The sequence below is a fragment of the Mesoplodon densirostris genome, chromosome 4, assembly GCF_025265405.1.
Source record: "Mesoplodon densirostris isolate mMesDen1 chromosome 4, mMesDen1 primary haplotype, whole genome shotgun sequence".
NCBI classification, from domain to species: domain Eukaryota; kingdom Metazoa; phylum Chordata; class Mammalia; order Artiodactyla; family Ziphiidae; genus Mesoplodon; species Mesoplodon densirostris.
The window spans coordinates 148,558,001-148,571,253 of NC_082664.1; the positions used below are offsets into that span (position 1 = coordinate 148,558,001).

Genomic DNA, 13,253 nt, shown 5'->3' on the forward strand with positions numbered 1-13,253 from the left:
CTCCCCCCTCACCGCCACAATCCTCTTCATGGCCTCCAGCTTGAGGGAATCCTTGTTGGTGTCCAGCATCTCCTTCAGGTCATCATGCCTGGTGGCAGAAACAAGAGGTCAGCTGAGGGCACAGCAGTGGGGGTGGGGCTATCAATCAGTAGGCTCCAGGCAGAAAGAAGGGACCTGGGCAGGGAAAGCAGGACTCGACCAGAAGGGAAGGTGGTAAAATACACATCAGGGGACTTAGGGGCGGGAGGAGCATGTGGGCCAGCCAGTGCTATGGGCTGAGTTGTGTTCCCCTCATAAAAGATATGTTGAAGTCCTAACCCCAAGTACCCAGAATGTGACCTAATTTGGAAATAGAATTGTTTCAGCTGTAATTAGGATGGGGTAATACTGGAATAGGGTTGGTCCCTAATTCAATACGTCTGGTGTTCTTTAAGAAGATGGCCTTGTGAAGAGAGAGATGCAGGGAGAACGCCTTGTGAAGACAGAGGTTGGAGTGATCCATCTACAAGTCAGTGAACATCAACAATTGCCAAACTATCAGAAGCTAGAAAGGGGCAAGGAAGGATTCCCCTACAGGTTTCAGATGGAGCAAGGCCCTGTTGACACCTTGGTTTTGGACTTCTAGCTTCCAGAACTGTGAGATAATAAATTTCTATTAAGTTACCCAGTTTGTGGTTACAGCAGCCCTGGGAAACTAACACAGCCAGGAGGTGACAGGATGGATTTGGGGTGGGAAAGGTAGGGACCCTTCCCAGGAAATGGCCAGTTGGATAGATGAGAAGGACCTGGAGCAAGTGGAAAGGAGGTGGGTGTCAAAACAAGAGCAAGATGCCCTTGTCCCGCCCTGAGTGTGGTCCCAGGCCCTGACCCCACAGACTGAGCTGATTCCAAGGACTGGATGGGTCCCAGAGTCTCCAGAGTCTGTTCAGGTGGTCTTACCACAAAGGCCAGACCTGTCACATTCAACAGTCATTCAAGAAAGTTATAAAACCCTAATGGGAGAGGTAAATGATGATTTAAATAAATAACCCCTTGCACATGATGGAGGGGAATAAAGGTAGTCTCCAAGCCAATATACAAATTTCATACAATGGCCATTGAAAGTTCAATGGAGGCCTTTTGTCAAACCTCCTGAAGTGACTGCAGAATTCATCCAGAAACAAAAATCAATTGGTAAGAACGCCAGAGAATTTTGGGGGGAGAACAAGAGAACAATGGAACAATGACAGACAACTCCCCCTACCAGAATTCAAAACACAAAACAACATGACAATGATTAAAGCCCTATGGTACCAGGTTAAAAGTAGAAAGTCAAGAGTCATAGGGGGGAAATTTCACAAATGAATCTAAGTTGATACATTAGGAACAAATAACTCACCAGTGGGAGAAAGAAATTTTCCTCCCCTGAAATAAATGCTGTTGGGACAACTGCTATGTAGCAAAGAATTTAACTTGTACATATATTTCACACCAAAATTAATTCCACATTTGTTTAATAGTTAAATTATTTCAATATATGGAAGGGGGGAAATTTTAATTTTCAAGGTCATAAAATTTTCAGTAATAATAATTTTTTATTATTATTACTAGGTTTATTTTTTTTTAACTTTTGTATGTAAACTAAATTTAAGAAAAAAAAAAAACCAAGGCAACTGTATTTGTTTGCTAGGGCTGCCTTAACAGTAACACAGACTGGGTGGCTTAACAACCTAAACTTATTTGCTCGCAATTCTGGAGGCTAGAAGTCTGAGAGAAAGGTGTCAGCAGGTTGGTTTCTTCTGAGGCCTCTTTTCTTGGCTTGTAGATGGCTGTCTTCCTATATCTTTACACGGTCTTCCCTCTGTGGGTCTCTGTGTCCACATTTCCTCTTCTTATAACAGGTGAATTATATTCGATTAGGGCCCACCCTAATGACCTCATTCTAACTTAATTATATCTTTAAAGGCCCTATCTACAAACACAGTCACATTCTGAGGTATTGGGAGTTAGGACTTCAACATATGAATTTGAGGGGGACACAATTCAGCCCATAATAGCAACAGAAAGGAAAATATCTGGGATATGGTGAATAAAAGTTTAATATTCAAAATGGATAAAGTACTGATATAAATTTAGGGTCTATATTCAGTATTCACTGTCAGGGCTGCTGCAAGCCCTTCTGCCATCCGCTTGCCCCGCCAGGTAGACACAGCCCTGTGCTGCTGCTCCCCATTCAGTGAGTGGAGCATTGTCTAGTATTCCTTGGCCATGTGCCCTTGAGCAGTGAACAACCTGCCCAACCATACTCAGAGGTCCAGGGGCTGGTGGTCAAAGAAGTGAACAGAGAAGTGTGAATAACCCCATGGAAAAATGTGTCTGCACACAGCTGACAGAGCAGTGGGACCACTGATGCACTCATATATTGCCCAGGCAATTCCAAAATGTGATGAGCAGTTGTGTATGGAGAACTGTACATTCTCTAATCTCCCAGATGATACTCAGATAATCCGTAGCTTTGACCCAGGCATGAGAACCCAGCCGGGAGAGGTATCACCAATGGTAGGAATTAAAAAGCAGTGTGCGTGGGCTTCCCTGGTGGCGCAGTAGTTGAGAGTCCACCTGCCGATGCAGAGGACACAGGTTCGTGCCCCGGTCTGGGAAGATCCCACATGCCGTGGAGCGGCTGGGCCTGTGAGCCATGGCCGCCGAGCCTGCGTGTCCGGAGCCTGTGCTCCGCAATGGGAGAGGCTACAACAGTGAGAGGCCCGCGAACCGCAAAAAAAAAAAAAAAAAAAAATGCAGTGTGCGCAAAGTTAGTCACAGAAGTGAAACATTTAAAAGCAATAGAAAAATCAGAAATTGGAGGTAGCAATATTAGGAGGGGGAAGAGCATGATAATAGTCATAAAGAGGCAAGTGTGACTGATGCTGAGAAATGAGTAAGTGATAAATGCTAAGAGGAAGAAAAGAACCTGACATAACATGCACCTAGTCATAGGGCTGCATTTTGCAGAAATGTGTGAGTGCTTAACAGAACACAGAGGACTTGATAGCTGTCAGATGAGGGCAGGAGAAGATGTCCAGCCCCACTCAAGTTGACCTAAAACTCCTCCATTCAGGAATACTACTCAGCCATAAAAAAGAACGAAATAATGCCATTTGCAGCAACATGGATGAACCTACAGATTATAATACTAAGTGAAGTAAGTCAGACAGAGAAAGACAAATACCATATGATATCACTTATATGTGGAATCTATAATATGACACAAATGAACTTATTTACAAATCAGAAACAGACTCACAGACATAGAAAACAAATTTATGGTTACCAAAGGGGAAAGGGTGTGGAGGAGGGATAAATTAGGCATATGGGATTAGCAGATATAAACTATTATATATAAAATAGATAGACAACAAGGTCCTACTATATCCTGTCACAAACCATAATGGAAAAGAATATGAAAATTATATATATATATATATATATATATATATATATATATATATATATATATAACTGAATCACTTTGCTGTACATCAGAAACTAATACAACATTGTAAATCAACTATACTTCAATTAAAAAAAAACCAAAACTCCTCCATTCAGGAAGATGTCCCCCCACACCAGAGGACATTTTCTACTCCCTATGGCCAAGCCAGGGTCAGAAGACAACCACCTTGTCACCCTCCTAAACACAAACCAGGTGGTCAATTTCTAGGTGTGTTGAACTCAGGACACATGGCTGTAGACAGAGACACAGACCATTCACCTGGGCCTGGGCAGCACTGAGGGTGTGGAAACAATAACAGAGCTGGGTGCCACCTTCCCCAATATACGCACACCACTGCACCCCCATACATACCCCCGCACAGCCAACTCACCCTCACAGACACCTACACACCCAAACATCCCCACCAAACACTGGTACCAGCGATACCCTCCCACATCTCCCCGCAGACATACCTGTACCCCATACACATACCCAGACCCCCCAAAACACACCTACAACCCCCAGACACATACAATCTATACATAAACCCACACACACCCACAAAAACCCCTGCAGACACACACCCACAATCCCCACAGAAATACACACAGTCACAGACACATATACCACACATACAGACACTTCCCACAAAAACACACTCTCAACACATAAATCCACACACCTATGGACGAACACACCTCACCTACAAATCCCTACAGACGCCCACAGACACATATCCATCACGGCTCCCCCCACCCCCTGATCCAGACGTGCACATACCCCACACGCGTCCCTCCACAGACACACACACACCACACACACCACATACACATACACCTTTTTGACAAGACTGAGTTACTCCAGTCTCGTTGGCCAAAATGGCCTGTGGGCTCCCATTTGAGATTCTTGATGATATATACAGGCTTTTAAGATCAAATACTCCAGCCTCACAGATCCTCTGATCTCCTTCTGAGGGGTCAGGTGGGCATCCTCACTGGCCAGCCTGGGGTGACTTCACTGGGACCTGTCAGAGTTTGCCCAGCCCCTTTAACTCTGGGAGTTCTCTAAAGCAGGCTTCCTCGCACCCGGGTGTCCTCACCACCCCGACAGATGCCACAGGCCTGTGTCCAATGCACACACCCAGAGCGTGTGCTGTGGCACCCACAGTTCTCCCACCCACCCAGCCTAGCACACACCCTCCAGTCTCCTGAAGGCTCTAGGGCCCTAGGTGAGGGGAATCGAGGGAGCGGAGGGACTTGGGGGACATAGCGGACATAGCACAGGAAGGATTGTCAGCTGCCCCCTGACAGACAGCAGCTCCCTCCTAGGGTGTAACCACCCCGGGTCCCTCATCTTCACCCCCACCAGCTTATGTTCCCAAGAGGGAGAAGAAGGGAGAGATACACAGCAACACTCTAAGGCCATGAAACTTTAATCTCCTGTAGTCCGATCCCCTTATACTGCTCTCACTGTGACCTGACCCCTGGCCTGGCCTGAGGGACTCTCTGGGGCAAGGGGCACTGGAGCCAGCTGGTGGGTAAAACATGGCATTTGAGGCCAGACATACTCATCTCGCCTGATATCCACTTTCCTCCCTCCCCTCACAACCCAAGTTCCAACCCACTAGACAGGAGAGGGTGGCCAAACGCTTTATCCTGTCTCCAAACCTCACCCAGAACCCACTCTAGCTAGGACCTGGGGGGAGGAAAAGGTCAAATATTTTACTCCACCCTCAAATATTTTACTCCACCCTCAAATATTTTACTATCCTCTTCCCCTCAGAGCTTCCAGGGAGTTAGGCTTATCTCCCCCAACTCAAACTCTCAGTCCCCCATACAGTACCCCTGACGCCCCCCCTTCCCACCTAGACCCTAAATGCCGGCCCAGTCCTCCTGCGGAGGAGGTGGGACTTAAATGGGTCCTGGCTGAGAGTGGCAGCTTCCCACCCCTTGCCTTCCTGGCTGTCTGGGTGAGGGTGTCTGGGAGCCCCTCTGTACCGTAGTGGCTGCCTCTGGCTGTGGCCTTGGCCAGGGTCTAGGCAAGGTCCTTCCAGGGACGCTTCTGGGGTCGTGTCTTCCTCTGGCGCCTGAAGCCACCGGAGCTCCTCCGGCTGCAGGGCCTGGTACCAGGGTGGGGGCCCACCTTCAGGGGCCAGCACAGGGCTGGCAGCCTCCTGATCAGCTCCACAAGCCCCTCTGCCCCCTGGCCTCACCACGGCCCCTGGGAGCTGCAGGAATCGCTGCATTGGGCACCAGGTCCTGCTCCGAAATGGGACTGAGCTGACCAGGGAGCTGGGGATGCCTGTCACTGTCACCAGACGGCCCGCCCTGAAACTCAGAAACTGGATACTGGTGGGGAGGGAGGCTCTGGTTTCCTCTTCACTGCTCAGAGACAAGGACTCACGAGGGGGAGGAGGGCAGGGACTGGGGACAGGACCAACCCCCAATCTCCAGGCAGGGGACTAGGGGGCAGGAGAGCTGATCCAGACAGAGGTGGGGCATCCCTCTCCTCCACTCTCATGCCACAACTGGACCTCTGCCTCCTCAGAACAGCTCTTCCTCCGAAATCTTGTACACCCTTCTCACTCTGACCCTAACCATCTTGATCCTCACCTGTCTTTCCAGGGCCATTTCCTTGATTTTTTCCTTCCTATCAGCACTCTCTTATCTCTACTTCCTCCATACTTGGCCTAGGCCCCCCCAGGTCCACCCCTCCAATCTGCTTCTTACTCACATCCTTGGCCCTCTTGTCCCCTCGGCCCCTGCCCTGCCAGGAGTGGTTAGTTTATTTGCTGTATTTCAAACCCCCTTGATGCTCCTCAAATTCCCACCCACAGCCTTGCCTTTGCAGCTTCACTACCGGCTTCTCACAGAAAATAAAGGCTTTAGATCAAATCCCCCGCAGCTCCCAAGCATCTGCATCTACTCTCTCCTCTCCTGTCCTCCTCCCTCTGGGCAGAGCTGGTCCTCCTTGAGGCCAGGCCCATCCTCCCACCCAGCTCTGTAAGCCTCCCCTCCCCTCTCCTTCAATTCCTTTCAGCCTCTCCCACACGGCTGGCTCCTTCCCATCAGCAGTTAAACTTGCTCTGGGCTCTCCCATCCTAATAATAAACAAACAAAAATAACAACAAAAATAAAATAAACAAACCTTCTTGAACTGATGTTCTCCTCTGGCAACTCTTTCCCTCTCTCCCCCTTACAGTCACACTTCTTGAAAGCAAAATTCCCATCCACTGTGTTTTATTTATTTACCTCCTCTTCACTCCTCTATTCACTTTAATCTGGCTTCCCATGCTGATTAGAATTTAGGGCTGAGGCGCCATGATGTCTACAAATTATATGGCTCAGCCAAAAATACAGACAGATGGTTAGATAAGGCAAATATGGCAGAATGTCATCAATGGTTGAATCTAGGGGGAGGGCATACATTCACTGTATTATTCACTCAACTTTTCTGTATGTTTAAAATTGTTCATCATAGAATGTTGGGGAAAAATAATCTAGCCCCTCCTCTTCTGACTTTGCCAGAACTATTCTCCCAGGGCAGAAGGTGGGGAGTAAAGCAGGAAGGGGTTGACCTGCTCTTTGTCAACCAATGGTCATGATTGCTTTCCTTGTTTGAGTTGACCTCAGTGAGGATTGACACTGCTGATTGCTTCCTTCTTGAAACTACATTTTATTTTTCCTCCTTCCCTTGGCTTACTTTTTCTCAGTTACTTTGAAACACTTTCCTCCTGCTCTCTGGTCACTCTTAATTCCATGTCTTCAGCGTTCCTACCTGTGCCCTGTCTGAACTCATTTTATATTACATGCTCCCTAGGTTCTCTTGGCATCCTTTTGTGGCTTTGACGGATATATATAATAATCTCCTGGACTCCAAATCCTAACATCCAGCTATCTACTAGACTTGAATGTATTATACCTCAGAGTTTATAATCTCAGCATGTCAAAAGCCATTATTTTCCACAAATTTGCTTGTAATATATTTATTTCCAATTACCCTGTATGGCACCACCATCTATCCAGTTACAAGAACTAGTAACCTGAGATTATCCTTATCTTCTCCCAGCCCCTTCCTCTTACCTTTCCCCCCAGTTAATCATCAGGTCTGTGGCTTCTACCACCTAAAATAGCCCTCAAGTCCTGTGCCTCGCCCATAGTCTAGGCCACCATCATGTCCTCCCCCCCAACTTCAACCCCCTTCACTTGTCTCCTGCTGAATCCAGCACCCCTCCAATCTCTTCTCCACAATCCAGCCTGGGATCCTTCTAAAATGCAAATCTGCTATTGCCTGCTTAGAACCCTTCAGTGCCCGCCCCCACCCCCGACCTTGGCATCTCCCCACCTTCATTTCTGGTCATTCCGGTGGCTTGCACAGAGATTCTGCCCTCACCGTATTAGCACCTACAAAACCTGTGATCTGGCTCTCCTTCACGCCCACACCTTGCTAAAAGCTCTTTCCTCTGCCTGAAACATCCCTGGCTCTCCCCTGTCCCGTCTCTCCGGGCACAGGGACCAGCTCCTCTCACCGCTCTGACAGCCCCCGCTACACTGAACTGTCACTGACAGCTTCTTCCCTGTGCCCCCCTCTAGAGCAACTTGAGGACAAGGACTGTCTCATGTTTATGGCTGCATTCACAGAGACTCGATACAGTAGGCCCTTAAAAAGCCTTGTTTCAAAATTTACGAATAAACGAACGAATGAGCCAAAGGCGGAAGGGAAGAGTGGGAAGTTAAGGTAGGGCTGAACTATAGGGGCAACGTGGGGAGCAGGAGTGTGAGCGTCAGATGGGAGATGGGGATGAGAACATGGGGACCAGAATGAGGGAAAATGGATTTGTAGGAGGGGCCAGGCCTGGGAGGTTCTGGGTCTATTCCAGGACGGGCCTTCCTGGACAGGCCCCAGGCTCAAGCTCGCCGGTTCTGACCCCTCCCCCACGTTATTTTGGAGTCAATTCGCCACACGCGAAAAAAGGCGGAGAACGTGTAATCCAAACCTACTAACAGGAGAAACACCTGGGGCGGGAGGATTGGTCCTCCAGAAAGAGAGACGGCTGGCCCATCCCCCACCAGCCTCCGACCCCCTTCCCAGGTCCCAGGCCGGCCCCTCACGGCGGGATGCTGGCGTGGGGGACGGGCGTCGCGAGGGCCCGTGACCGCGGCGGGAGGGGGCTGGGCAGGCTTCCGGTGCGCGCCGCCGAGGCCCGGCCTGGGTGCTGCCGACTGGCCTGGGCGCTGTCCATGGTACCGGAGCGCATGTTTCCAGGCCGGCCCGGGCACAGCCACCCTCTCGGCTGGCTCCCTCACCGCTTGTAGTCGGAGGAGAAAATGCCGCCGCTCGCCGGGTCGTGGCCGTACTCGGGCTCCCCGGGGCCAGCAGAGCTGCCCTTGTCTTCGCTGTAGGCGGGGGCGGCCGACATGGGGCGGCAGGGGAGGTCGCGGGCTTCGCTGGGGAGGTCGCGGCGCCTTCGGGATGCGGCAGGGACCGAGGAAGGGAACGCAGGCCGGACAGGCGAGGTCGGCTGCGCGGCCTGGGCTCCGCAGAGGCCGCAACCTGCAGTGGCTGAGGCAGCGCGCGGATTTATCAATCAGGGATGCTCGCGTGAAGATTCTTAAAGGTACCGGCGCCTGCGGAGCGGAGCGCGTGTCCGCGGAGAGAGCAGGAGGGGAGGAGGATCTGGCCCCGCCCCAATCCCTCGGAAATCCCTCCACCCCCCAGTAAAGAAGGTTCCTGCCCTTTAAAGGGACTGATGCAGCTCCAGGTCTGGGGGTGGGTGGAGGTTGCTGGACTGATTATTGGACAGCCTTCTGGGGATGCAGAACGTCTTTACCTACCACCGACCACCGGGTGTCGGTGGAACGGCCTCTAGGGGCTCCACTCATCCCAGATACTAGCGCGGATGCTCACTCACGCTGTGGAAGGAAAGGGCGGGGGTGGGGGAGGGGTAAGAGAAAGCTGTGCACAAGGGTTTCCTGGAGATGTTGGAATTTAAGGAAGGTTGGTCCAAGAGCGCCAAGGAGCCTACAGCATGCTGCTGTAGATGTAGATGCAGATGTAGAGAGATGGGGACCGAATAGAGGGGAATGCGAACCCCGAATTCAGCTTTGGAAAATAGTTTAATAACCATTTCTGAAGCCCTCATGCCCACCCAGGAGTGCCTGAGGTCATGGCTAGTCCATGGTCAAGTCCACATCCACCGAAACCTAGGAAAGAAGGGGAAGGGAAGAGGGTGGGTTAGGGTCTTGTGTGACTGCCAAGACTCTTGGATCATGTGAGGCCTTCAGCTCCTCCCCCAAGGCCCAAGGTACCCCAAGGAAAGACCTGGATCCAGAGGGAAAGTGGTGACTGGGTTGGGGGAAGGGGTGGGTTCTAGTTGACTTTGGGGCATCAGGTTGAATAGCTGGGGTCTTTTGGCTGGACTTCAGAGAGAAGCCCTGGATATGGAGTGTGGAAGAGTCCATAGGGCTGAGTCTTGATCTATAGACTAGGATACAGGTGTCTCCAGAACCAGAATTGGTAGGCCTGGGTGGAAATGGGCGGGGCCGGAAATGTAGAATTTGTCTCCGTAGGTGGGTTCCATTGGAAAATGGGAATAGGGACTGACCAGGACCACGGCAGCACCTGGCTGAAGTAGGCTGAAGTAAATAGATGTGCCCAGTATCTGTGAGCTGGGATCTTCCTGGAGTGGGCCCAAAAGGGTTTCAGAGGAGTAGAACCTTGATGAGTTAGCAGGCCTAGTTTGCTTCTGGGGGCTTTGGGTCTGCCAGAGGAAAGTGGATCTTGAGTTTGAAGAACGTGGCCTGGGTGGGGAGGGAGGGCCTGAATTTTCCAGGAACGCATTGGTTAGCTGCATTTGTTAACTGGCTCTGGAGGTGACGTGGGGTCCTGCGTGGGTAGCTGGGCTGTGCGCACTGAACTAATGGGACTCCGGGCTATTTGTAGGGGGTCCAGGTTGGGCTCTAGGCCGAGCAGTGCAGTGCAGAGTGCACGCAGTTGCTGCCCGTGGGGTGATAGGGAGGTGGGTCAGCGTCCATGGCTTTGCATATGCGGTGCTCCAGCCGCCCTGTCTACGCAGCACCCTCCAAAGCGAGCCGGAGCACAGCAGCAGTCGCTGCCGTTGTTTGGACACAAATGCCTTCGCAGGAGCCGAGAAACATGAGCGGCCCGTGGCCACAAGGATTCTTGCATGCAAGGATCAACAGACAAGTGCAGATCAGAGCCAGGTCAGGTCCTGTGACTCCAGCCCCAAGATCCAGCCTGCACCCCTATCTCCCAGGATCCCACAGCCCTGAGCCCCATACCCTGGGTGCCCAAGTGCCTGTCTTCAGAGACTCACACCATGAGCTCGGGACCTGCAGTCTTCATCCCTGTGAGGCCCACCCACTGGTGGAGCTGGGCTTGATGGGCAGCGTCTGTTCGAAGACTAAGGTCTGTATTCCAGATGAGATACTCACCCTCAAAGTGGATGCTCTCTCTGTGGCTGCAGTACACGCCCACGTGGGCCCCGCACCAGCATCCAGTGGGTGACATCAACCTGACCAGGAAGAGGTCTCCTGGCTCAGATGCTCCACGGCCTCTAAGTGTTGACCCAGGAAAGCCTCAGACAGGAAGAACTTAATGGTGCTGACTGCCCCAGTCAGGGCCTGGGAGGAGAAATGGACCAGACCACCGGGTGTTTGCAGGCTGGGATGAGGAGAAGCCACTGATCATTGGGTCAGATGGGCCACCCAGGGCTCAGGAGACTTGGCTTGGGGCTAAGCCTGAGGTGAATGTCTTCGCTACCCCACACATGCCTCCCTGTGCTGAGGAACTTCAGAGGCCTGGATATCATGGGTAAATTCTGCCATGAGCCACCCTTCAATTTCCAGCAGTTGAGACCTCCTCCTTATGCAACGTTTTCTTCTCATCTCAAATTCCAGCCTCACCATTCCCCTCCCCTCCTCCTCCTTTAGGACCCCCTTTCCCAGTCATCTCCCATCTTGCCATTCCCTGGAGGCAACACCAGGGGCATGTGAACCTGAGATGAGCAGAAGTCCTGAAGAAACAGAAACCTGGGGGACTTCCCTGGTGGTCCAGTGGTAAAGAATCTGCCTTCCAATGCAGGGGACACGGGTTCGATCCCTGGTTGGGGAACTAAGATCCCACATGCCATGGGGCAGCTAAGCTCACGCGCCACAACTACTGAGCTCACACGCCTCAACTACAGAGTCCACATGCTCTGGAGCCCACATGCCACAACTAGAGAGAAGCCCGTGTGCCACAATGTGTGCCACAATGAAGAGCCCTTGCCACAATGAAAGATCCCACATGCTGCAACTAAGACCTGACGCAGCCAAAAAATAAATAAAAATAAAATAAATAAAATAAAATAAATATTTTTTTAAAAAGAAAGAAACAGAAACCTGGGTGAGATCTAGACCCAAGACAGGCATCTCCTGCCAAGTCTGAGAGGAGAAAGACCCTCCCACAATCTCAGCCACCAACATCTATTAAGCTGCTGCTCATTGATGCTTAATACAATTCCACAAGACGGGTACATATCTGCATTTTCAGGATAAAGAAACAGGCTTCCAAAAGCTACACGTTGCTGGAGTGCACACAGCTTAATGTATGTCTGCATGACTCTTTCGTGTGCCCTTTGACCTAAACATCAGTCACCTCCCTTACCTCCTTTTCCTCTATAAGGAAGTGAGAAATACATTTAGTTCAGGTTTCTCCTATCTTTACTGGGAACAAAGGGCTTTTGGGACCTGGGAGGATGGCCTGCATGGTTGTGCCTGAGCTTTGGTCTCAGAGAGAGCCTGGGAAAGGGAGTGAAACTAGGTCCTGCCCCCCTGTCCCTGACCCTTCCCTTCCCTCCTGGCCCCAGTCCATAGTATCCTCTACATGTTCCAGAGTGAATCTCAATTTTCCCAAACTGGGTGCTGTGGAAGACTCAGGGGACCGACCACCTCATCCCAGTTTGCCTGGGGCTTTCCAGGTTTTAAAATAAAAAACCCTACATCCCAAGAACCCAGGAAAACTTGGACAGTTGGTTACCTTAGGCTCAGGTCTCCCCTCTCCCATCTCTCTTGACCTCAAGAGACCACAGGGAGGACCCAGTCATGTGAACAGCCCTTTGGACTTTGGTCACACTCTCCTGAAATCCACCAGCAGCATCTCTTGCTTCCCACTCCCCCCATACCCACTGGGCCAAGCAGAGGTCACAGCTGTGGAAGAGAGTGGACTGTCCTGGCCCCTACTGGGGCAGCAGGAACCCCACCTGGAGAAAAGATAAGCTGAGGATTTCTGCTCCAGTTACCTGGGATGTGAAGCTTATCTAGGGAGGGGAAAAAACCCAAACAGCTGTCACCACCTGGCTCCTGAGGAGTGAGGGTCCAAACCACTGCCCCTCTGGCCTCTCCCCACTCAGGCTATGCACGGTGCATGTGGGACTGTCTGTCTGTGTGTCAGTGTGTGGCTATGCATTTGGCATGCCCATGAATCTGTTGCAATACTGGATACAGGACTGGGAGACCAAGTCTGGGCTGTGCCACTTCTCTGTATGGGACATCAAATAAGCCATTACTTCCCTCTGGGCCTCAACTTCCTCATCTGTGAATTGGGGATAATAAGCCTGGAAGGCTGGGCATCACAGGACCATTGGGAGGCACTGAGAGCTCTTTGTGAGCAAGACAAGGAGAGGTGGGCAGCGTTTGTTTATCTTTGGCCTGCACCTGAGCATGCAGAGCTGGGCGTCAAGGGAGGAGGGGTGGGGACAAAGTGTCTTTCTCATCTCACA

At 51.1% G+C, this 13,253-nt stretch overlaps 1 protein-coding gene across 5 annotated transcripts in view; it reads right to left on the reverse strand.

Annotated features, from left to right (window-relative positions):
• The window catches only part of AP3B2 (adaptor related protein complex 3 subunit beta 2), a 31,782-nt gene extending 22,891 nt beyond the window's left edge, over positions 1-8,891 (reverse strand). For all 5 annotated transcript variants that reach the window (XM_060095344.1, XM_060095342.1, XM_060095341.1 and 2 more), the window contains exons 1-2: positions 8,779-8,891; positions 13-88 (exon numbers count right to left, since the gene is read on the reverse strand). In XM_060095344.1, the coding sequence (XP_059951327.1) occupies positions 13-88; positions 8,779-8,891 (189 nt within the window). The remainder of the gene's footprint in view (positions 1-12; positions 89-8,778) is intronic.
• Between the last annotated feature and the right edge of the window lie 4,362 nt (positions 8,892-13,253).